Raw genomic sequence first — 25092 nt, 5'->3', positions numbered from 1 at the left:
TGAAAGGAAAGAAGGCAGCAGAACACATCAAATCAGTGGTCATTCACCTGAGAGCCTGATACGTATTTTGTTTTAAGAAAACAAAGTAGTTTCTTCTTATTCCCTACAGTAACACCACCTGACCTCATCCACTGTATAATACACATTTTTATTCAATCATCTGGGGGAGATATTGATTTTCAGTTTACCATATATAAGTCTAATTGAGTCATAGTGAATTGTAAATACCTGCTTCTCTGCTTTCTGGCATGAGGGCTGGGTGGGGAGTGAAGCCCCTGGCTTTAAATCCAGACCCACATCTTTAGTCAACCTTAAATTTCTCTGGAACACGATTCTGTTGTGGGAGGTTTAATCACACGAGTAAGGTTGAAAGATCAGCCCTTGCCCTAATGCCCTTGTTAAGCTAGCTCTTCCTCAGCCTTCACTCTCAGAACTGGGATGATATGGCTCTTGTCCTAGCAGGGTGCAATAGGTGTTGATTAAATTACTGTTTGCACAGCACTTCTTATTCAGAGAACTCTGGGGTCCTCAGCATAGGAGACACATGGGGCTTTGGAGCAGTAGGGTCCTGATGATGATCATAGGCTTGGAGCCCCTCTCCTATGAGAAAAGGCTGAAAGAGTTGGTGTTTTTCAGCCTGGGGAAAAGAAGGCTCCAAGCAGACCTTATTGTGGCCTTTCAGTACCTAAAGGAGTCTATAAGAAAGTGACAAACTTTTTACCAGGGCCTGTTGCAATAGGACAAGGGTCTAAACTAAGGAGGGTCAATTTAGATTAGATATAAGGAAAATGAGGGTGGTGAAACTCAAAGAGGTTGCTCAGAGGGAAGGTGGATCCCTGAAAACATTCAAAGACAGGCTGGATGGGGCTCTGAGCAACTTGATGTAGTTGAAGATGTCCCTGCTCATTGCTGGAGGTTGCACTAGATGACTTTTAAAGGTCCTTCCAACCCAAACTGTTCTATGTTTCTGTGAACTGGCCTACTGAGGATAAAAAAACCCCAAAACTGCTGAAAGCACCAAAACAGGAATCCAATTTCTATATGCAAAGTCAGTAATTTGGAAACCACATTTCTTCATGTGTGTCATCTGCCTTTTTGGCCTGACATTTAGGAGACACAGTAGTAGTGGAAATTCCAGAGCAAGCACCTCAAGAAGTTTCTGAAAGAGTTGCCATGAAAGCTTCCCAGAAGCCATTACCCTCCATGGGTAGCCAAGCAAACTGCACCCAAACCCACAGGCTCCATCACCCTTTCATTTGTTGCCTTGTGATATCCCATGCAAGTCATGTGTTCTGCAGGGGAGGGGAGCCAAGGACAGCTGCAATACCATCTTGCTTCAGGTTAGTTCTTGAAAAGTTTTTTTCCAAGCCAAAAAGCACATGCAATGCTTTCTAGATATTAGGATGGAAATAACAAGCTACAGCAAATAATCTGTGCATTGAGTTCATTTTGAGGAAGGTGTCTTGCCCCAGCAGGAAATACTCCGACCTCTTGCACAAATGGCAGCATTTCCAGCATATACCTTTTGCATGACAGAACAGCAGATCGCTAACACAATAGTGCCAGAACTTCCGTAGCCATTACAAGTCACAAAAATCCAGTCTGCCTGCCAGGAGGGCTTCTCCAACCGTGGCGCGAAAAAAATTAGTCTGCTGTAAAAAGAGTAAAAAATTCGGGGTTTTTTTTGGTTTTTTGGGTTTTTTTTAAAGGAAAGGTGTTGAACGTCCGTGCGGCCGGGGAGCTGGGCGTGTCGGGGGTGCCGTGGCTCCCCTGCCCGGACACGTGTGAGCAGCCGTTCCGCGGAGCCTCCGCGCCCCGCGGCACCTGAGGCGCGGCCCCGGCGCCGGCCGCGCGCGGCGCGCTCCCGGCGCGCTCCCGCCAGCCCGCCCACCTCCACATGCACACACCCGCGGCGGGAGGAGGAAGGGCATCTTTCTCGTCGTTTTCGTTTCGCCAGTTTCATTTTCCCCCCTTCTCTCCCCTTTTTCTTCTTCTTCTCCTTCTTCTTCTTTTTTTTTTTTTTTTTTATTAAATTTTATTTTATTTTTATCACTGTAATTATTTGTCGGGGTTCTCCAGTCGGATCCCGGCGGAAAAGGTGGATCGCTTCTCAGAGGGTCCCCGCGGCTCCTGGGGAAGGTAGGCAGCAGCAGCTAATGCAGTCGGAGGGATGGGGCCGCGGCTCCCCGCGCACCCTTTGTCTCCTCGCCGCGGCCGCGCAGCGCGGGCCGGAGCCCGGAGCCCGGAGCCCGCCGCCGCCCGCGCTTTGTCCCCGCCGTCTGCGCAACCCTCCCCCCATCCCCTGCAAAACGTGTCTGCTCGCCCCTCGTGCTGCCCAGTGCAAACCCTAAAAACGCGAGCGGCGAGCCGGGCGGGGCTCGGGGAGCCCGGCGGGGCGGAGGGGACGCGGGGACGGGGCGGCCATGCGGTATCTCCCCCTGCCGCGCCGGAGGCGGGAGGAGATGCTGCACTCGCCGACTGCTGAGGCGGGCAGCAGTTTGCGGAAAAAACCCACAAACAAGCAAAACCCGCAGAAATAAAACAAAAACTGGCAGCCTGCGGCTACGGGCTTCCTCTGGCAGCGACAAAAATGTAGTAATAATAAATGAGTTTGCCCCTTATGACGGCCGGGTCGCGGGTGCCGCAGCCCCCGCAGGGTGCGCGGCCGCGGTGTAGCCATGCCCGGGGAGCGTTCCTGCCTTTCACTTAAACCCAGCGCTGCCGTGGGGTCAGCGCAAGTTTTACGGTATTCAGAAAATGCAGGCTGGGCCCACGGCGCGCACGCGTGTGCGTGGTGCCCGTAAATACATAGTAACAGCTGAGGTGGTCGCTTTTGGTGAGCAGAGGCGAGAACAAAAAGAGGCCCGAGCGAATGCCCGGGGGTGCTTTGGCTCACGTGTGTGTACGTCCAGCTCGCTCCTGTGGCAGGGGGCTTGTTCCATTGTTTTGCAGAGTTCGTAGTGCAACCTGTAGCTAGGATGTGTCTGTTTCCTTGTGAGGGAGGAGACGATGAGGTGTGTAAAGCCGTGCTTTGTTTATGTGACATTGGAAGGATTGAAATAAACCCTGGATCTGGCAGCTGGTTTTGTGGAAGGAGAAGCTATGGTTTCCTTGTGCCACCCGCTGAACTCACCGCATGTCCGTAGGCTATTCAGAGTCCCAGACTGCTGTTGGGCATTTCTGCCATCCTCTAGTCCAAATTATAAATAGGAACCTGTGCTGTGCTTCGTTCACCTTCAGGTTTATTTGGCTTTTACTTGTGCTTGAAAGGCAAAATAACATAGAACGGACATTGTTCTAGAAGTAAAGTGTAAGAAAAAGATGATAAAATGTTGCAGGAATAAAAACCAAAACAAAGCAAAAATCCTCTACATTCTGAGAATAACCTTCATAGATCAGAAGTAACAAAAACAGCTGCAGGGGGAGAAAGAAACAGCATCCTCCATCTAAATTTTACTTAATTTGCTACCCAAACACCAACTTTGTTTAAAAAGCCTCTAAAAGGAAATTCCATCTGTTGCTGAAGGATATAGGTATCAATAGCTGCCCTTTCCAGGCCAGGAGCCCCTGCCAAAATAGCGCTGAAATCTGCTTTGCAAAACCTGCGTGAAATCTCGGAACTGCCATATTGCTGGTGAGCAGAGGCCTTCTGCTGAGGCTCGGTGGAAATTCACTGACTAAAATGGGATCTGCTTCACTGTCGTACTGAATGACTCCTATTTGACTTTGCCTTTTCGGAAGGTCGGGTTTTTTTGTTTTTGAGAGGCACCATAGAGAGAGCACTTCACTGAAGCACACTGCAGCATCCTCAGTCTCGTCACTTGAGACTATTTATGCTGTAGTTGGACCAACTGGGCTCTCCAGGCTGGGTGAGGATGGGAGACGGTTGTTGGCAGTGAGCACCAAGCTGCACATTCCCGTGTGAAGAGGATTATCCCCTGAGTTTGAGCCTTTCTGCAGACTGCTGTAAAATGTGGAGGATCAATCATCCTTCGTGCCCAAATTCTGCTTTTTGCAAGGGTTTTAAAAGATGGAAGGGGAGGCAGTGCTCTCTCGGCCTTCCTGCTTGGAAGCTGCTCATCCTGGGTCTCTGTCCTACATTTTGTCTGTGTTTGCTGTTTTGGGAGCTTGTTCTTAGCAGTGTAAGAGTGGTGACCGAGCAGAAATGGGACTCTCTCCTGTGCTCTTCTCTCTTTTTAGCATCTTGCTCATTTCTGTTGGAATCTGCGTAGCAACTAACATGATAATAACCATCACATACAAGTTGTATTGTGAAGACAAGTGGATGTTGTGGAAATATTTAAATATTTTAAACCCGAATTCAGTTTTCTTTCTGATGGATACTTACTGCTGTGACCTTAACCCAACCAAGAAGTTTGCGCAGCTGTTCTTGGGAAAAATGGCAGCTTTTACATGTTTTGCAGTTAGCTCTTACAATATTTGACCAAGCTTATCAGGTAAATATTGCTTTGAGTCTCTAACAGTCAAGAAAACTGTGGCAGAGAAATTACTTGTAAACTGGGGCAGAGGAAAAGTGAGTTACACATGAACTTATACAAAGGATTCTTCCTTCTGTAGTACAAAAGTTTATTTAAATGGGAATTTCAGAGCTGCTGTTTAACCCTTAGAAATACATCTGGATAGTGTGTTTTGTTGCAGTGACCCATAAGGCCCCACTCATAGAGCATTTCCACTTTCTGTGGAAGACAAGAGCACATTTATTTGTGGCAGTGCGTTGTGGGATCTCTTCTGAAAACCAAGACTGTTGAGAGGATTTCACAAAGAAATATAATTAGGAAAAAATGTGACTATATTCCTCTGCCAAATGCCTTTCCTAATTTGACTGGGAAGGGCTCAAAACAAAAATGTACTTAAAACCATTTTCCTTTATGGCTCATCTTTAAGTGTTTTGCCTAAAGTAATGAATCACTTGGTGAATCAGACTGGGATTTTATGGCTTCTTATTTGCCTGCCTTTGATCAGCTGAGTAGCCTGTCGAAACTTAATTTGGGACTGTCTTCCCTTTCTTCATGGCAGCATGGCAGGGCAGCGTGGACAGTGATGGGGCAGAGCAGGAACATTTTCCTGTTGCAGCACAAGGTCGTGCACTGCCAAGAGAAAGGCTGACCATCCACATTTGTTCTCATCACTTCTGTTTTATGGCACCCTTTTCTGAGCTTCCTTCCCAAGACTTCTGTCGCTTGTTTTCCCACCCCCTATCTTATCTTTTAACTGTTTCCATCCTGCACGCTGTGGGGGCTGTGAGAGGGAGGAGTGGTGGTGCCCTGCAGACACCAAGCAAACAGCTGCAGCAGCGCCAAGGCCTCCTGGGCACCAAGCTGCCCTCTTCCATCCTGGCACTGCCCTGATGGGCAGGACAGGCGGGTGCCAGCGCCCTGTTGGTTCTCTGTGGCACCTGGGCCCAGCTGGGACACCACTGGGGCTGGAGTGAACCCCGTTCCTTCCGCTGCTCCTGTGGCTGCAGCCTGCTGCAGAGGGACAGAGCTGAGGAGGCAATGACATTTCAGGCACTGCAGATGTTTGCTCTGTGGATGTGAGTCAGTCTAATTTCCAAGCTCTTTGTTATCTCAGTGGCTCTTCTCTAATCTCTCCATTTTGTCCTTTCTGTAGATGAAGAGTAAGTCTGGAGCTTTATGTCCCTCATGTCAGGTGTCACCAATGCAGAACAAAAAGGTGATAGTTGCTTCCCTGCCTCCCGGTGTGATACTGTTACGTATAAAGCCTATTCTTGCTTTCTGTCATTTAAGTGAATAGTCTGTGCACAGAGTTTCGGTCTCTGTTTCGTTATTTATATCCAGGGTGCCTTACTGGTCATATTGCTCTTCTTTGAAAGAACTTTCAAAAGTATGAGCAAAGAAAGACGTATCACATCTCAGGCTTTGCAGGAATAAAAACTTGTGTGAAACTCAAGCGCAGGGTTCTGATGACTTGTAACCAACCAAGTTTTTCTTGGCAAAACTCTCTTTGAGAAGAAAGTTGAGTCACATTTTGTATTTTGAGCGAATTATTGTGATTTCCATAGCTAAAAGTGCTTAGTGTGTTTTGGGTATTTACCAGTTCCAAGACCATTTGACTGCAGGAAGCGCGCAGCGAATGAAGTGCGCAGTGAAAGGACATCTTGCAAAAACCGTACCCAGAGATGGACTAGATGTTGTCCAGATTGGCCACTTACCCAAATGCCTCTCATGTACTGGGTCAGCTTTTGAGCAGCCATGTGCCTTAAGATGACACTTTTGGAACTGTCATTTACAGGATATGAAAAAAATATGGCGCGTGAATTAAGCCATTGTGATTGCTAGCAGGAGGGATGATCTTTCTAGAAACACAGCTTCTGGCAAAGTGTTTTCTGAGATTATACCTCTTCATGTATGGCCTAGAAAGGATTCATGCATGAACCAGAAGAAATAGATTGTATTATCATATTTTTTTTCATACATAAAGTTTTTGATCCCATTACTGCTCTTGTGGAATTTTAACAGTCCAGGAAAATGGAGTTGCAGGGATTTTTTTTTTTTAATGTTTCACAAGTCAACAGAAAAAATTACTATGGTTCTTGGAATATGTTTTAATGGCTTGTGAAGGTCTCAGTGTCCTTGAAAATAATAAACTCATTTTATCTTCTTCTGTCATCTCAGAGTCCTCCTGAAGTTGTGACCAGTTGTAATCTTTCCCATATTCTACAAGGAGCACACAGCAAATAAATTATCTGTAATGACTTTTACAAGACATATCATGGGATATTTAAAGAGAAAGCCAAGCTGCTAGCAATGCTTTTTCTACTAAACAGAGGAGCTGGGTCAGCTACCAAACACAGATCCTTGAGGTTCGTTTTGAAGAGTCATTAGCTCTTTGCTGATTTTCTCTTTGGGTGATGCCTTTTACAAGAGAGAGTGCTTGCCCATCTGAGTAGAAAAATTTGAAGCAAGAGCAAAATTCTGATTTGTCCTTTATGATTTACTAAGTGTGTGTCTGGAAGGAGAGGTTTGATGGTGGGTGTCTGGAAGTTTTCAATTTGAGAGGTTTAAGGCTGAGGACAGACTAGGACAGAGTAGTAGGCACAGTGATTGGCACTGAGTAGTAGGCACTGAGGTGATTGGAATTTCTGCAGTCACTATTCACATGATTATTTACTGTCTTTCAATGTGAGCTAGGAATAAAGCTCAGCCTAAGAACTCTTGCCAACATAGCATTTTTATTTGCAGGTCTTTTAAGACATTTCTTGAATGAAAAGGCCTTAAAAGTACAAATATTACCCTGCTGCTTCCATTATAGCTCAGTATCAACATATGGTGAATTTTTATTAGTGAAGCAATTTTGGGATTTTTTTCTCACAGCACTAGTGCATGTACACCTGAGGTGGCAACTTGCTCAGCTATCCCAGTGTTGAATCTCCTTTTGGGAGCAATTGCAGGGATCAGCTCAGTGTGACTGCAGACCCCTCCCATGAGTCAGGGGGCTGTCCTCCAGCAGCACCAGGCTCTGCTGTAGAGGCCAAGTGACAGGCCTGGGGTGGATACTGGATTTGTAGGGAATTTAGCTAGTTGACATGAACCCTAACCTTCTGGGATTTTAGATTTTATTTAGGCTCTGCGATTTGTCACATGGGTGAACTTGAGGTTTAGAGTAGGTGATTTGGGGATGAAATTCATGTGACCACCTATACTCCATTGACTGTGCAGAGTGCCCAGAGTAATTAGCAGTGACAAAGGGTTTTCTCTGTATATCTCTAAGCTAAAGTTATCATTGCAGAAATTTTGTGATTTGCATAGTGTTTTATTCCAGGTGTCACACTTGTATCACCCTTTGTCTCTAAATCTTCAAGCACTTCACAAACTGAGTGTTAGTGTCACTATTACCATCTTAATTTTATAGGTAGAGACGCAGAGGACATGTTGGTTTTAATTTGCCAGAGATCTGTGATGAGTTCATGCCATGACAAGGAAAACTTAAGTTCTCAGCCCCACCACTCTCTCCTCACCCACCTCATATTTTGGCACTGAGATCAGGTTTTCTCATACTTGGAAGAGCTATGAATTATTTCATTCAAGATTTTTTTGTTTGTTTGTTTTTGTTATGGTGTTTTTTTAGTAAATCACTTACCCCAGCAAGAACCTGACACATATTCAGAGATGTGCTCACTGACATGATGCTTCAGGAGCAACTCATCTGTCTGAAACATGGAGTCTGCTGAAATGATTGCTGGTGCTTCAGCTTGCTCTAGGATTTTGCTCTGTTCTATAGAATCATTGAAGGGTTTGGGTTGGAAAAGAGCTTCAGGATCACCTCATTCCAGTCCCTCTGCCATGGGCAAGGACACCTTCCACTATGCCAGGGTGTACAAAGCCCTATCCAACCTGACCTTGAACAGCTCCAGAGATGGGGCATCCACAACTTCTCTGGGCAACCTGTTCCAGTGCCTCACCACCCTCACTGTGAAGAATTTCTTCCTAATACCTAACTTAAACCTGTCCTCTTTCAGTTTAAAGCCATTGCACCTTGTCCTATCACTACATGCCCTTGAAGTCCTCATTCAATTAGTTTTCTGTAGAAGCAGGGCTTTGGTTGAAACACAAAGCTTGTCACTTTTGTGCTGCAAAGATTCCTTGGGAATGAAGTGAAGCAGGGAGCTGTGTTCCTGCCAGTCTGGTGCTGTAGTGTTCAGTGACAGAGGGGCAGAGGGCGAAGCTGGAGCCGCACGTCAGTGAGCCGTGCAGCCGGCTCTCCAGTGCACTGCTTACCTCACACTGCTGCTAATTTCAGCACCTGCTTTTGAAACACTTAATGGGGAATTTATTAAGCACAGGCAATGTCAAGGCAGTTCTGAAAATCCTCCTGGGCATCATGATGCAAAACGGTACCTAAAGGAAAAGCTTCTCTGCTTGAATCTCAGCTGAACCTTTACACAGGCTGTAAAATGCCAGGGGACCCAGATCCTGGTACAGAGGTTGTCGGGTCTCTTAAGAAATTGTTTATTTTAGGAACTCATTGTCACAAGAAACTTCAGAATTCAGTGGGCTTGGTCTTGCCACCTCAGCAGTCACCGTCTCCTGTGGCTTTATCCTTTTATAAAAAGATTGTGCTTCTCTTCCAAAATAGGTAGACTATTTTATCCCTGCAGCCAGCCTCTGGGAAGACTGTTCCAGAATGCTAAAACCACCCTCTGCTTGCCAGTCTGCATTTATTTATCAGCAGCCTAAATCAATTTTTTTTTTAATATTTTAATGTGCCAACATTTTAATACCTGAGCAGTTTTCTCCTGGTATCTGTAGTGGAAATCTCTTTTGCAGAGGAGTTGAAAAGTACCCAGCTCACACACCCCAAACTCTACCCTTTCACCAGGAGTGTTTGCCACTATAATCACATGCCTAGCTGCTCCTTCAGCTGGAGAGAAGGAATCCTGCTGTTAGCCTAGAGGGTGGCCTTTAAACTTGGCGCCTGATTTTGGACAGGGTGGGCTCTTGAGGAATTGAAAATGGCGTTTCTGAGAAAGTATTTACAGGGAAAAAACTGCTCATTTGCAAAGCTATCTTCTGTGCGGTAGGGATGTGGTATAAAACAGAAGTACTGGCTTCTGTAAACTTAATTTGAAACAGGCAGATGTCATAACTGAACAAGTGAACTACATCCTCCTGTCTCGCCCTGCAAGAGCCTGGGGATGCTCCTGCCTCTGTGGTTGCATGCAGTTTGATGGCTTTGAGGTAGCCCTGAGAATTTTAAAATATCCCCAAATTAATCTGGTGTCTGAGGGTTCACCATGTACCCCAGGCTGAATAGTTGTTTGGCAGGAAATTCATTCAAAAAATGGGAATTGAGAGAGTTGTGGTGCAGGAGCTTGTTTGTGAGTAACATGCTGTTGCCTCACTACCACGCTGGAGTTGTGGCTCAGCCGAGAGTGGTTGGACTCCGGAAAATATTGGTCTTTCAGTTGATTTGCATTGCAGATGAGGAAGTATGTCACTGTAGCAGACTTCTCTGATCTGCCTTTGCTGCCCTTCTCTGTGCTTTTACGGAACACATCTATGAGAAGAGAGATCACCTGGTCTCTAGATAATAACTGCTTGACACAAAGGTGTACATCGCTCTTTCTGTGATACATGAACTTAGGGATTTTGGTTTTTTCTGTTTCTCTCCTTGTTCATAACAAGTTTAACCATCCAAAAATTTGAACAAAGCATCCACTGCGCCCGTGCTTTCCCAAAAATCCTTAACAGGTTGGAATGCATGTATTAGTACAACAGAGTACCGGGATAACTCTATCCCTCTTTGTATCCCACTTAGCATCAGCATGGACGTATTTTATATTTTTAACTAGAATGGAGAGCATACAGAAGACAAACTCCAGATATTGAATTGGGACTTGGACAAGCAAATATTTTCTATTCTTTAATTTGAGGTTAATTTTTTTCCTGAAGCAAACAGGCTGGGTTTGCTCACAAGTTTAAAAAAATTGCTGTCTTCAGCAATAGATTGCAGGACAGGTTAGTGAGGTATATCTCATTAAGACATACAAGGTTACTACTGTTCTGCAATGTATTTAGATAATAACCTGAGGTCCCTCTAACAGTACAAAATTGGTTGGTATGGATGTCCCTCCTGTGCAGGTTTCACTGGTTTCTCCTGGTGATATTGCCTGCTGTTGGTGGTATACATCTTGGATTTTTTGCTTTTGTTTTATTTAGGTTGCTGACACTGTGGCTGCAGTTTACTCACAAGATACCAACCAAACACTAGTATTTGAAGAACCACTTGGATAGGCACAGCTCCTCACCCAGCATGCCTTTCAAAGCTGGATTAGAACTGACCGAATTGCAGAATATGACTGTCCCTGAAGATGATAACATCAGCAATGATTCAAATGATTTCACAGAGGTGGAAAACGGCCAGATAAATAGGTGAGTATTTTTCCACTGACGTTGCCTCTGCTAAGAAACACACTGTTTAAAAGCAGCATTCTAATTTTCAGTATATATCTTGATTTATTCATTACCAAGTCATGCTCCATTTGAAGATGTAATTTGAATTTCATACGTAACATCTGTTGGGCATGGGCTGCAATAGCAGATAAAGCAAACAGAGTAGCAATTTATTCATCATTTTGAATCTTTCAAATTAGTCTAATAAAATTCATAAGCATATAATGCAGCAAAAAGCCAAAATTTTCAGATGTCTTCTTCCACACAGCAAAGAAGTAATAACAATACAATGGCATAATTTTGGGGAAGTCTCTTAGTTGACTTTTAATCTCCGGTAGGACAATTTTGGCTTGTCTGGCCACCTCCATGTATCCAAGCTCTGGGGGGGTTACAGCTGGTGTGGTTGGCAGCAATTGTAGTTCCAGTCTGCATTTGCAATTTGACAAAATTGCAATGATAAACTGGGCAGCGGTTTGCTCCCTTGAGGCAGGGGTGGCAAGATGGTAAAACTGCCTTACACCTAACTCAGATCAAGGTTAAAAAAAGGCATCAATATTGGTGAAAATTATTAGTTAAAATTATTATCAATACAATTATTAGGCTGTTGGCTTTTTCTATAAGCTTACAGTCATTTCTGAAGAGCTGCCTTTTCTCCAGAGTGCAGTTCTCCAGCCCTTCCTGCCAGCCTCCAACAGGTGCTGAGCCATCCAGTTTACAGCAGAGACCTGCTGACAGACCCTGTTTGTATTTTGTGAGCTGTAAAATAGAAAGCTCTGTTTTGATCAAACTTCCTGTTCAAATATTGCAAACCAAGGTGGAGCACAGGGCCAGCCAGTCAGTGCCTGCAATAGGGATGGAAGCCTGTGCCAGCACATCGTTTTGATCCCTTCTGCGGGGCTGCCACCATCTATTTTATGATCTTTAAAATCTTCTCCTCATGCCTTTTCTTCCTGTTGGCAGCATCCTCTCCAGCTACGTGAGAAACTCACTTTCTAGAGTTAAAACGAAATTCAGAGCTGTTTTTTCCTAGGTGAGGTTAGAGTCAGGCGTGCGACTCGCAACTGCATGGGTGGACCAGGATCTTGGTGAGAGGTGTGGGAATAAGCACCCAGCATTGTCCACACCATTCAAGCAGCAAAACCAGCCAGCCGTAGCGTGGGACAGAGCAGGGGGCCCGGCTGGTGCGGGGGTGGGGGCAGGAGGTGGCAGGAGGGTGGCAGCCTGTCCCCACCAGCCCCGGGGAAGTCCTGGGGCCGTCACCGGCAGGGCGGGCGGTGCTGTGACCGCAGCGCAGCTGCGCTGATGAAGATTAGAGCTGGTCAGGAATTTTCTGATGCAATTGCTTTGATGGAAAGTGCCAAAATGAAACACAAACCACTTCTGTTAAAAAAAAAAAAAAAAGAAAGGAAAAAAAAAAGAAAGGCGAGAGAAAGACAAAAACCCCTCCAAGTTTGCCAAAACAAAACAGTTCCAGTATGAACCTGCTTGCTTTCCTGCTGGTTCATGTTGTAAGGAGAGGAGCTTAGGGGCTGACAGCGGTAAATTCACTCCCTGGAGGCTGTTGAGGATTTATATCCTTGAGACAAGGAGTGGCTATACCGGGCTGGCTGTGCCTCCCCAGCACTTTGGCTGATGCCATCAGTAACTGTTATGGGGAAAAACCCTGCTGGCGCTTCATTGTCAGTGAATGTTTATGGAGGGTGGGGAAGGAGTGTGCTGTATGTGCCTGGTCCTCTGTGATCACAATGTGTGTGCTCTGTGGAGTCAAGGCATAGTAAGTGTGTCAAGATCTGGGCTGGATCCTGCAAAAGGAAGAAGAAAAATGGAGTAAGGAAAGAGGGTCAGAAACTCAGAGGTAGAATATCTGATTGCTGTTCTGGCTCTTAGTGCAGGTTAACGTATGTCACAATTTTCTATTCCTTTTTGGAGAACTTGCTTCCTCTGCAGGAGAATCTGTCATTTGGCTATAGGATATAGCCTGTTACAGTTCTCTTAGCCCTCTGGCCAGGTACTCACGGGACAGCTGCTTGCGTCCCACCCATAACTATTTTGCCCTGTATATCTCAGTTTGTTCATGTCCCCCCCATGTCCAAACCAAGAGTTTCAAGGCAGCTCACACTGGCCACAGCTGGCACTAGCGCAGCAGCACGGTGGCACCAGTGCAGCCCTGCCAGCATGCCCTGGGGCTGAGGCTGTCCCTGAGCCACCACAGCTCAGCCCTGCGCAAGCACCTCCATGCCATCCTGTGTGACGAGCAGGCAGGCGTATCCTGCTCTGCACCCCTGCATCCTGAAAGGATGTGGTTAGTCCCTTCCTATAGCTATTTTGGCAAACACCTTTTTTTCCATGGAGTAAGAGGTTAACAGGCATAGAAAGCAGCACTTTTTTTGCTGCCTGGCACGTGATGTGAGGCCTTGTAAAATGCCCAAGCCCATCAAAATCAGTGGGACTTTTTCTGTTGATTTCACTTGAGCTTTAGATTAGATCTGTAATTTTCAACCAACTTACTTTTTTGTTGTTTCAACATGTTTGATTTTGCACTCTGTATTTCTCAATGTAAAGCCACTTTTTAAGGGTCTTTTGGAGATGGTACACCAGGCACAAGCCGATTCCAAAGCTGGCTGTAAACTCCAAATATTTCTTGATCTTGGAAAATAATCCTGTATGTTCCTTTGGCTTTCCAGCCTTTTCTGGGCCTAAATATATGTTGATTTGAAGAGGCTGTACTAAGAGGGCTTTTTCTTTGTATGCAGATGTTGAATGGGAATGTCTTATGAAAATGTCAGTTCAGAGATTTGCATGAAACCCAGACATGGATTTTGTGACTTTTAACTATGTCTCCTGGCTATAAACCTTGCCATCTCTGCACATAATTGTAAATCAGTATTTAGATAACTTACTCCTTGACTATAACTATGACAATGCCCTCAAGAAGCTGATGTCTGAATTCCTGTCTTGGTTTACAGCTGCTAGTAAGTTATCAGTACCCCCTGTTCAGTTAACAAGGTTGTTAGTAGGTATGCTAAGATCTGGTCCAAGTTTCATAGTGTAAGTCAGATCAAGCTTTCCTCTGTGTTTCTTGTTCATGCCTGCCCTGGGAATCTTTGCCACTGCTCAAGTTAGCATGCAGTTTAAGAAGCTGCCTAAGGATAAAGTTCTGTCATCTTGGCAAAACTCGTTTTCCCTAACAAATGTTTAAGGCATTGTAAAATACCATTTTAATTTAATTATGTTTAAACGTATCTGAGATGGCTAAATGGTTTTTGGCTAACTCTGCTTAGCCAAAGTGGTTAGCTTGGGGGTATCACCTTAATCAAACATTTCTCACTGAAGTCCTTAAATAAATTAAATTTGGAAACCGTAGTTAAACATCATCCTTTTTAAACCACTTTATCAATAAGGCTAAGTTTCTACTTTGCACTAAATCAAACCAGGAAAATAATTAAATTAAGATATTCTTTCCAGCCCAGCTGCGAGGCTTCATGCATCACAAGATGAGGTCATTATATCTTGGCTGGGATATTTCATTAATGTATCTGAAAAGTTTTGTATAGTCTGTTCATACCCAGCTATGATGCAGGAAACAACAACAGGAAAGCAGAAATATGTAAGAACAGGTTATGTCTTTCATGGTGGGTAAAGCATATGAAATGAAGACAGCAAACATGCAAATGGATTTCATGCTTGTCAGGGAGTCTCAAGGCTTTGATGGCACAGACAGTCCTACAGTGCACTGCCACAGCACCTCTCACAGCTGGCCTCTGATCCTTGGGAGGGCTGGGAGAGGCGGCGTCAACAGGCGTTTCACTTAATTTGTGTCATCTTCGGAAAGGTCAAAAAGACAACATTCTGTGACAATGAATGGCTTGTTTTCTAAGCACGTCTATTAAGCAGAGCAGATGCATGGCACAGTTTAACTAGAAATTCCAGTACTCCAGCATATGTTTCCTTTCATATGCTCTAAGGGAAAAAAACACCCTGAAATAAAAAAAAACAAAGTTCATAAAAAGCAATAACTTGATAAAATTTGTTTCTGCTGAATTCATTGGATTACCTTTCACCCTACTTTTTTTTTTTTTTTTTTCATTTTATTTCATTTAAGATCAGTAATATTTTTCATTTGTGGAAAACTTGTCTGGCATATGGTATGGCCTCACCAAGCATTGTCCCAAGGCAGACCTCTGCTCTGGACTTGCAGGTTAAGTTGCCTGCAACAGCAAATGCAGCACTGGCAGAGCCCACACCCCCCTGTACTGCATGGCTGCTGGGCTGTCTGCACCAGCTGTCCTGGGGCTGGGAGGCAGGGGCTGGGAAGTCCCCCATAAGAAAGCTGGGCTCAGGGCTATGTACCTCATGGTTTGGGGTCCCAGCACCCTCATTCCCATGTCTGACTGCCCTCCTGTACACATCACACAGCATAAATGCAGAAAAGTGCAGTGTGATGAGTTGATGATGAGCCCAGCCAGGCAACAAGCCAACTCCATTTTTACTCTAGAACTAACTCAGAAGAAAGTACTTTGGATCAATTTATCAAATCAGACTGGTTCTCTCAAAGTCGCATCCAGGAGGAAATAACATGTTTGCTGGCTGTGGAAGATACCAGCTTTGCAGAAGCTGTTTATTCTGTCAGAAGTATTCTAATGGAAAGTCCCGCGGTCACTTTTATATTCAAGCAGTGTTACTCATGTGTTGTCTTTATCCTGTATTCGTTTTTTAACAATAATTTTCATGGAAATTTAATGCCAGAAGGCAATAATAATACTGTGCACAAATTTGTTATTTTTGTAATTATTAAGGGGGAACTGGCTGCAGGGGGGTGAGCAGAACTGGGGGGAGCAGACTAGTGACTTCTATCATAACTCTTGACAAAATCTAAAATGACACATGATCTCCATAAATGACAGAAGAAGGCAAAGTCTGCAGATGTTCCCAGCAGCAGTTACAAATCCAAAAGAGACAAAACTTTTCTCTGTGCTCCTGCCTGTACAAATTGCCTGCAGGGTGTTTCGAGAGAGAGCCGGAATGTCTTTTTCAAGCCATTCACACTCTGCTGCCTGTGTTCAAGAGATGGGCTTTAAACAGACATGAAAGAGAAAAAGCACATGCTCTGAATCAGGTTGAGATTTTATTCCACAAGGATGAAATACCTACAAGGTGAGCTTTGGAAAGCTAATTTCAGATCAGTCTATCTAAGAAGTGGTTGCTTTGCACTTCATAAAATGGTGGGGGAAGTTCAGCCATCTATTCCAACTGTGTTAGAACTGGTAAATCTGACATCATGTCTATATTTTGCAGCAAATTAGTTGCTGAAGTTAGTATTTAAAAAACACAGGAGAAGCCGCTAGTTCTTTTTCATTGATATAAAGGAAATCAAAGCAGACCAATAGGCAGGAGTCAAAATTGCAAAAGACCCAGCTAAAATACTACTTACATTTTGCCATCTATGCCTGGATTTAAGGCATAAACACAAAATGTTAAAGACACAAGGCCCAGCGTGTCAGCTGTGGAAGCCAAGTCAGCAGCATTATAGCTGCATGATTTTGGCATAGCCTTAGAAGCTGTGCTAGCATATATATCACTAATAATTAGGCCACAACTGGGGCAGTAGGGAAGTTTGCTCAAACTCTGTATTTACAAGTTCATGGATTTATTACCAGCCTGAATACTGCTGGATGTACTGAGATGATGCAAAGTTTTGAGTCACAGTTTGAACTATACATCCCTGGCCAGCAGATGTTTCCCACTGTGGGAAAGGACCAGCAGTGCTGCTGTTTGTGTTCAGTGTTGTTTGTCTGCTTCAATTTAAGAAGAGCCAACTTAATGCAGCTACAGCCAAAATGGGCTCTGACACTTGGTGACAGCCCCTGGTTAGGTATGTGACGTGTACCATGGCTGAGGCATTAGCCAGTGCAGACTAAGAACCATCTGTGGATTAGCAAAGATGCCAGGGACTTAATTGTGCATAAACCTTCAAAAGATGAAGAGCTGAAAGAATGCTTTGTGCAAACTAACATGTTTGCTGAAGAGAAGATCTGTGAGAAAATAACAGCACATCCAAATCAGAAGTGTCGTAAATCTCAAGGATGCCAACACTGCCACAGGGGGACAGTAAGTTCCTAAATGTGGATACATCAAGGACACAGAACGAGCAAAGGGTAAAGAGAAAGAAAAACTGTTTATTCTATGTTTCCCTGCACAGAAGTGTTTATTTTGCAGTATGATGAATTCAGCACTGAGTTTTGAAAGGCACACACGAAAATCCAGTAGCCCAGAACAGTGTACCAACAGAGCAGGTTGCCTGCTTCAGGACTGTCCAGCCAGCAGTGGCATGTGTGTCACATCTTCCTCCTCTTGACTCCAGCCATACCAACCCTATGTGGCAGTGTCCTGGGGTGACTTTATGATGCTTGTATCCCCATTTGTCTGTTTCGCCCAGAAATAACTTTTGCATCTTTAGGACTGGTTCTGAGAGAGAAGGGGGGAGAGAAGAAGTGTGCAGTTTGTTTTCAGAAACTGCACTTGCTCCCCCGCATCCTTCTCCTGGACTGTGTTGTCTGCAGATGGACAGACGGCAAGACAGAGCTCTCCTTTGCTTTTAGTTAGCTTTTAGCTAGCTGAGACAGAGAAGTTCCCTGGACTGTGGTTTTTCTTTTTCTTGGACCTGTTTAACCTGCTCTGGACTGACCACCCAGCAGAGCACCAGCAGCTCGCACCTGTGGCCCGCGGGGCCGGGCCTGAGCCATGACATTTCCAGCACCAGAGGGATTGTTAACAGACTGGGGGAGCTGAGCTACAGCCCACGAAAAGGACTTTCTGAGTTTGTCATCTCTTCAAATTGGCAAGAGGTTTTATTGTTTAATATTGTTCATTTTCTGCGCTGATGAATGCTTTGCCTGTTAAATAAACAGGTTTTTCCACTTTCCTCCAAGGAAATCTTTTCCTGAACCAGTTGGGAGAGGGCCCACTTGAATTTGCATTCTAGAGGCAGCCCCCTGGAGGTTTTCTCACAGATTTGCCCTAAAGCAGGACAGGCAGCTTAAGGTTTCAGTAGCAATAGGGTTTTGCAGTGCCACCTGACAGTGAGGGGACAGTGAAATCTTTTAGGGATCCTTGGCAGAATGAGGATGGCAGTAATTCATAGTTACGATTAAAGGTTTATTTTTTTAGCAGGGTGTTATGATTAGTGTAGCACAGAATTTATTATTAGAATGGCACAGGATTTCAACAAGCAGAATCAATGCAGTGCAATCTATAAGTAGCATAATGCAGAACCTAGAGTACAATTTGACTTAAGAGTTTCTAGTCAACTGGATCGTCAGCAGATAGGGTCAGATCTTAATCTGTGGTTTCTTGTATCAGTACACAATCATAATCTTGACTCAAAAATCATGTGAAAGAATATGAGCCTCTCCCATAATCCTGGGAGGATGCAGAGGACAGGGGGTTGTCTCTGGCCAGTGGCAGCTGCAGTCCCAAGTTCCCCACTTAGGACTTGTAACTGTTTGGTTTCGTACTCAGTGCCCAGGATGCTGTTATGCTTTCCTCTTCAGTGGAGGGGTCATCACCACTGCCTGCTGGGCCATGTGCCTGGGACCTTCCAGCCTGGGAAGGCAGGAAGTAATTGAGCTGTGCCCAGGAGTCTTGAGGTTGATAGGGAGGGGAAGAAGAAGTCTGGTTTCTTGTTGTACTTGCTTCACAGGACCTTGTGTTCATATTTTCTAAGCACTTGCTGGAAATAAATCCTCTGACTTCTTTCAGCAAGTTTATTTCGGATCGAGAAAGCAGAAGAAGTCTCACAAACAGCCACCTCGAGAAGAAGAAATGTGATGAATATGTAAGTCTCTCTTACTGCTCTGCTCTCTGTCAAAAGGAGCTGCATGTTGTGTAAATGAAAGGCCTTTAGACGTTGTCTTCAAAAGTGCTGGGCGCCCACAGCTATAACTGAATTCAATTTCCAGTAGGAACTGCCTGGGATCAGCACTTAAATAAAGCCCCAAAACAACCCCCCCAAGCATATTGGTTGGGTTGAGTCAAGGGAATCCCTCTGGCCTCTGTTGGGCAGGAAGTTGTGGTGGTTCCTTATGGCTTTACCATATATGAATTACACTTCCAGGATGTTTCTCAGGTGTAGTGGAAGATGGGGTTTAAAACTGAGGGTGCAGTATGAGCTGTGTGTTGCCTGTACCATTCAGGTCAGTTTACAAAACCTATTGGGCAGCGAGCAGCGTAGCTGTGACAGAGTTCAGCGATGCTTTCTCCTCTTTCAAACAAGTTTTGTTAAATCCTTTTCATAGCAGTAGTTACTTACATCTGATACTTCACAAAACACGGGGTTTGAAGCAGAGGTGCATTTCCCTGCTCTGTTCCAAGCTGTTGCTGACACATCTGTCTTTATTTCTCTAGATCCCAGGAACTACTTCACTGGGAATGTCCGTCTTCAACCTTAGCAATGCAATTATGGGCAGTGGGATCTTGGGTCTTGCTTTTGCCTTGGCCAACACAGGAATTCTCCTTTTTCTGTAAGTATTCATGCGGTGAGTAGCTGATCTCAATGGAATTTCACTGTGTTTAAAGAATGCATGCACTGCCAGCAAGTGGAGGGATTTATAGTCCATGTGTAATCAAGTACAGCATTCAAGCCTGAAAATATTACTTACAAGTTTCAGACATCTTTTTTTCAGTCATGTTTTTGAGGAAAAAAACACTACTTGTAGTGCTAGAGAAAATTAAGTCCATGTTATTTACTACAGACCTAGACAGGGATTTTTCCTGTGCTCTGCAAGCTACATAGACATCAAAAATATTCTATAGTAATAGTTGCAGTGAGTTAGTACCTAGTTCTTACTTCTGTCACAGGATTTGCAGAGCTTTCTTCAAAGCATGGTGCAATAAACACTTTTCTGAAACCAAGAATATTTATTTCCTCTGTATGTTACATATAATATTTTTATCTCGCACAGTGTTTTTAATGAGAGTCCTTGAAAGCCAACATAAATATAGCCAAGATTTTAGTATAGAAAAGAACTGGGGTAGACTACTTAACTCCAGCGGAAAAAAATAAGAGGCTTTTTACAAAGGAGAATTTCATAGTTAAAAAATGAAACAACGCCATTGAATGACTAAGACAGTGTTATTCTGGATCTCAGTATGAGACGTTTCATTTTGAAAAGTGATTGTTAAGAAATCAGTTGGGAATTGTGTGCAGATTTCAATGATAAATGTTCATTGAGGGAGGAAATACAAAAATTTACAATATCTGAGAACAATGAAACATAGTTATTGAGTTTACAGATTGCTCTAAAGAGATGTCAGTTCTTGAATATTAAATCTAAAAATATAGAACTTTTGCAATTTCTTAGGATTTTGGGAAATACATAATTTGAGCCCTGTATAAAGCACAGTAGATGGCCAAAGTGGTACATATAGCCATCTGCTCTGGGTTTTCTGCCAGGATAGCTAGATCCATGCTGCTAGCTTAGACCTTGCTGTGGCTGGGTAAAATCTAGGGAGTAATCAAAGGAGTTAATCCATTTGCTTTAAGAGTGTAGAAGGTCTCATTATTGTGTTGTCACTAAGATAGGCTGGACTATAATTTACATCTTTCGTTGGCAAAGTGACAGAGTTTATTTTATTTTTGCTGCTTTTTTACCCAGTACTCTAACATGTATGTAATATTCCACCCATGCTCCATCTCTGATAGTACAAACTGCTGGTTGCAATAACTGCTGCTGATGCCTTAGGCCTCTGTTTTTAGGTAGTCCTCAAAAGGCATCACTGCAAGGAGAGAAAAAGGAGTTACATCTTTTCAGGCTTGTCACCTGATAAAGGCTGAATAACAGGCAAAGGAGCAGCCTCAATTTGTCCTTACTGCTTTAGTTTTTTATAATCCCATCCTCTTCTCATTCTTTCAGCAGTTTTTATGAGAGTTACATCCTTTGCTCTAAAGGACGCAAAAATGCAGTTTCTTTTAGGTGACAAAGATCAGACAGGTGACCTGAACACCAGAGAAACTTCTAGCAAGGTGTGTTGGTGACTTGAGTAGGGACTGCGTAGATCGGTACCAACACATGGCACAAAAAACCTGCCAGACGTGAATGTGGAGGTCTCATTCAGTAAATGACAGCATTGTTCTCTATAGAATTAACTGTGTGTGTTTAAAAGTGGATTGTAGTTTTTGTTAGCTTTATGATGCCTTTAGATCTCTTGGCCTTGAGATAGAGCAGCCAGCTAAGGTCAAAGGAAGTAAGTTAGCAGGACCTACCTGAGCAGGCTAGCAGAACTTCCCTCTTTGAAGCCTGGAGATGCAGGATCCTAACGTAGTTAGGCTTGTAAGTTGAACTGCTTTAAATGTTCTGCTCTCATGCCATTATCTCAGCATTAAACCTAGTCCATTAGTGATAGATTTTTTCTTACACACTAATTCGGTTCATTTTTCCCATTAGTGTGTTGTTCTGCTGTCACTGTCACAGGTAGATCATTTCTGCTTTGCAGGTCATTAGAGTCCTAACAATACTTTCACTGCTTTTTGCACATGAGAAAGATCTTAAGTTCACTGCTTTTGAGTAGCACAGTTCTGGAAAGGTGCTAGGTTGCTTTATCTAGTATTGGAATGCATTGCTGAAAATTCTTCAGATGCAGAAAAATTAAGGGAGCATTTTCAGCACTAACAAAGCAGACCCAGCCTGATTTCCACTCTCACAACTTTTGGGCTCCTGCAGTGTGAAATATGTACTGCCATGAACATCTGGATCAATTCCAAGCCGATATCCTAAGCAAAAGATGTGCAAAATAAACATGGCAATGGCACATCTTATTTGCTTAACAGGGCCATAACAAAACTTTCTAGGCAAAATTACTGAGGGTGGGAACTCAGAGGAACTTAATCCCAGTGTTATTGATAACTACTGCCCTGACCAAAAGAGAGCATCATTTCCAGTATGCCAAAGGAGAGAAAACTTTGCTGTAGAAAGACAACAGGAAAAGTTTGGAAAGCTAGAGATGAGCTGGACTACCTAGGGATGCCAGGAGTAGCTGTTTTTGCTTGTGGTTTCATCCTGGAGAACCAGGACCAAAGTGATGGATCATGTTGCAGAGAAATAGGGACTGGCCAAGCATAAGGTGTTTTCAACCTGCATTTCACCCAGCACTGCATGTGATCTGCAACACAGAGGCAGAGGGGCTTGTTAGATCAGGAATGGTATGAGACTACAGCTGAAGTCTCACACTGCAGCCTCTTCTGCTGGGTGTGTCTGGAAGGGGCCAGGAAGCTGCAGTGTAACTCCTGCAGTGTTTTAGGGCAGGCTGGCAGACCTGCAGGGAGGCTGTACGAGAGCAAAACCTGTGCTCTTCCAACATCTGCACCTTTTGAGGGTTCAGAACTGCTCAGTGAAATAATTCTTGTGACTGCATAATCCTCACAGGTCTTCTAGCCCCAAAGCCTGGGACTTCACAGAGGGGAGGGACAGCGCAGGTTTCAGTTTACCTGGTAAATGTGGCATCTGGGAGAAAACAGCAGAAGGCATCACAGAAGCACTTTGTTCTTCCCAACACTGTATCAGCTCCCTAGCCTAAACTGTTCATTCTTTTGGGGGAAGGTAACTTTTGTATCTGCTGTTGGCTTCCGTAGCTACCAGCGCTTCTTTGAAAGCAGACAAAATAAAAAGTAGAGGAGTGCTTTTGAGACTGCAGTGCAAGCCCTCCTGCTTCTGTTTTGAATTTGTGCAGAGCGAGTGACATGGACATTTTCATTCCTTTCCAAGGGGTGGTTCTGGCAAGAATATTCCTGTCCATACCACAGTCCTAGCACAAACAAGTTTTTCATACAGCACTAATGAAAATGCCAAGTGTCTGTAGGAACCCTATGGGGAGCTAAGGACAACAGATCAGATAAATACCTGGCTGCTCGGGAGTGTTATTTTTACCACTGCGAAGGCTCCATGAGCTCAGTGCCTGAAAAACAGAAGCTTTTAATATTAAGACAGCCTGGATGCTGGCATGCAGAGCCGTAGCCGCTTGGGGCTGGGAGTGAGTCAGCCCCAGCAGCTGAGCACTGGGGCTGAGCGCCGTGTCTGTAGGCAGACAGGGGCGGGACGGCTCGGCAGGGAACACGGGCAGCAGCAGGGCTTAGCAAATCCATAAAAAATGGGCCAGAGTGACCTCAGCTAATACAGCCTTCCTTTCCTTCTCCACCTTCTCAAGGAGAAACACCCTTAGGGCTGTACAAAGAGTGTGTTGTTATTGTCAGCCATCATTCTCTGCTGGCAAAAGGACGGTTCCTCCTATCACCTCTTTATGTTTCTCCCTGCTCCTCTGGCCCCAAGAAACTAGTTGGTCATTATTTGGTAGGAAAGTATTTCCAGTCTAAACTAATAAAAAAGTGGGGGGAGGAGGCTTCTCATTCTGCTCTTTCTATGTATTCCTATGAACAAGATGTGTTGCTGCCTATCCATGGCAGCAGTTTGTTTTCTCTTGAATTTTAGCCTTGTTTTTCTCGGTGTCCGGAGGGTAGTTGTCATAATAAAGGGAGGGATTGCCAACAGATTGTCTGAATGCTCTTCGCACACATCATGAAAACATCATCAGGTCTTTGTGTGTCAGAGTGTTGGAGGGGAAGGCACACATGGTGCTTGGATTAAAGACATTGAGCAATGAGAAAATGTGCTTTTATGCACTTGGCCCCCGGCACTGACTAATTATCATTTGTGCCAGCAAGTTCCCTATACAAACAGTTTGGTCATTACTTCCTGCAATTCTTCTGTGTGAAGTTAAATTATGGATCATGTCTGACCAGGGCTGACATCAGTGAGGGAACATGAATTCTCTGCCTGGACCAAGTACAGGCCTTTGGTTGCAGCCTTTATTTCCAAGGGAAGCCATTCTAGCCTTCTCTCCCCCCATCTTCCTCCTCCTCTAGCTGTGAGGTACATAAAAAGCCATTCGGGCATGCCTTTGGTAGCATATGAAATATATCCTGGGAAAAGATGCTTCCAATTGGCATGGAAGCCAAGTGGAATAAAGGACTTTGCTTTAAATTTTCACTCTGCTTCCAGAAAAAATAAAATGCCTTAGAATGGATTTTGAGTGACATATCTGGCTCTGATAAATCTTCATTCCTATCTGATAAAACATCTTTATTCTTGCTTTTTTCAATATGAGAAAATGTAACTGCAGCTCTTCTAAGTCTTATTTGGTTATATCCCTCTACATGCAGAGTTTTCTACCTCTGTGGTGGAACTGCAAGCAGGATGTGAATCACATGTATTTTAGGGCTTATTGCATTGTCAGGAGAATAAAAAATTATCTCAGAGTCGATAGGAACATGACCTGACATTAAATATTGCAATGTCAGACCTGATCTCTCATATGGTAAACTTTGTTTTCCATTCTTTTTTAGGCTGCTTTTGGTTTCAGTCACGCTGCTGTCCATTTATTCAATACATCTCCTGTTGGTGTGCTCAAAGGAAACAGGTAATTAAAGATGCTACACCATTCAGTAGAATATAAAAATCAAGAGGTGACAAGCATTCAAATGAGGCCAGGTGCTTTGTGTAAAATGGGGACTTTTTATCACTTTGCTGACACAATAGGAAGGCCTGACACACTTTAGGTCAGAAGCCTAGAATTACAAGAATTTGAAGAATTTATGGCATGCCAGTGGAGAACAACATCACTGTAAAGAGAAATACTTATGACAAAGAATGAATTCAGCTGCCCAGAAATGTTATCATCAGTGAGCTAGAAGGAACAGTTCATATAGTTTCTTTGCATTACAAATCAAATTGCAAATGAAATATAATGAATCTTTGCCTATGGTGAAGCTTACCTGGAAATACAGTTTGTCCTTAGTGGTTAGAGTGAAACTCCTGATAATCTTTGTGGTGGAGTTTTCTTAGAATAAAATAAAAGGGAACAGTTCCCTCACAGGGAGAAGTGTAACTAACACAGATACACTATCTAAACACAGAAATTAGAAGTTGCCTACAGTATTATGTCAAATGACACTGTGTTCTGAAGTCCAAGAGCCTCTTTCCTTGTTAACAATGTCTAAAGTCTTACTTAAAAAATAATCTGTGCATGAGAATACTGTAATATTTAAATAGGGAATTTGGACACACATGATTACTGTTATAGTATGTATAATGTCAGCAACTGCCCATTT

The 25092-nt window shown here is 43.9% G+C and overlaps 1 protein-coding gene across 1 annotated transcript in view; it reads left to right on the top strand.

The window, feature by feature from the left end:
- The first annotated feature begins 1724 nt into the window (after nucleotides 1–1724).
- The window catches only part of SLC38A1 (solute carrier family 38 member 1), a 37180-nt gene continuing 13812 nt past the window's right edge, over nucleotides 1725–25092 (top strand). Inside the window, exons 1-5 of the mRNA XM_084206621.1 lie at nucleotides 1725–2139; nucleotides 10701–10913; nucleotides 18693–18768; nucleotides 19338–19453; nucleotides 24328–24401. Coding sequence (XP_084062747.1) covers nucleotides 10795–10913; nucleotides 18693–18768; nucleotides 19338–19453; nucleotides 24328–24401 — 385 coding nt within the window. The 5' untranslated portion in view covers nucleotides 1725–2139; nucleotides 10701–10794. The remainder of the gene's footprint in view (nucleotides 2140–10700; nucleotides 10914–18692; nucleotides 18769–19337; nucleotides 19454–24327; nucleotides 24402–25092) is intronic.

This window comes from Fringilla coelebs (assembly GCF_963513975.1).
Source record: "Fringilla coelebs genome assembly, chromosome: 5".
NCBI classification, from domain to species: Eukaryota; Metazoa; Chordata; class Aves; order Passeriformes; family Fringillidae; genus Fringilla; species Fringilla coelebs.
Note: the sequence above shows the minus strand (reverse complement) of the source record. Positions and strands in the feature narration are given on the sequence as shown.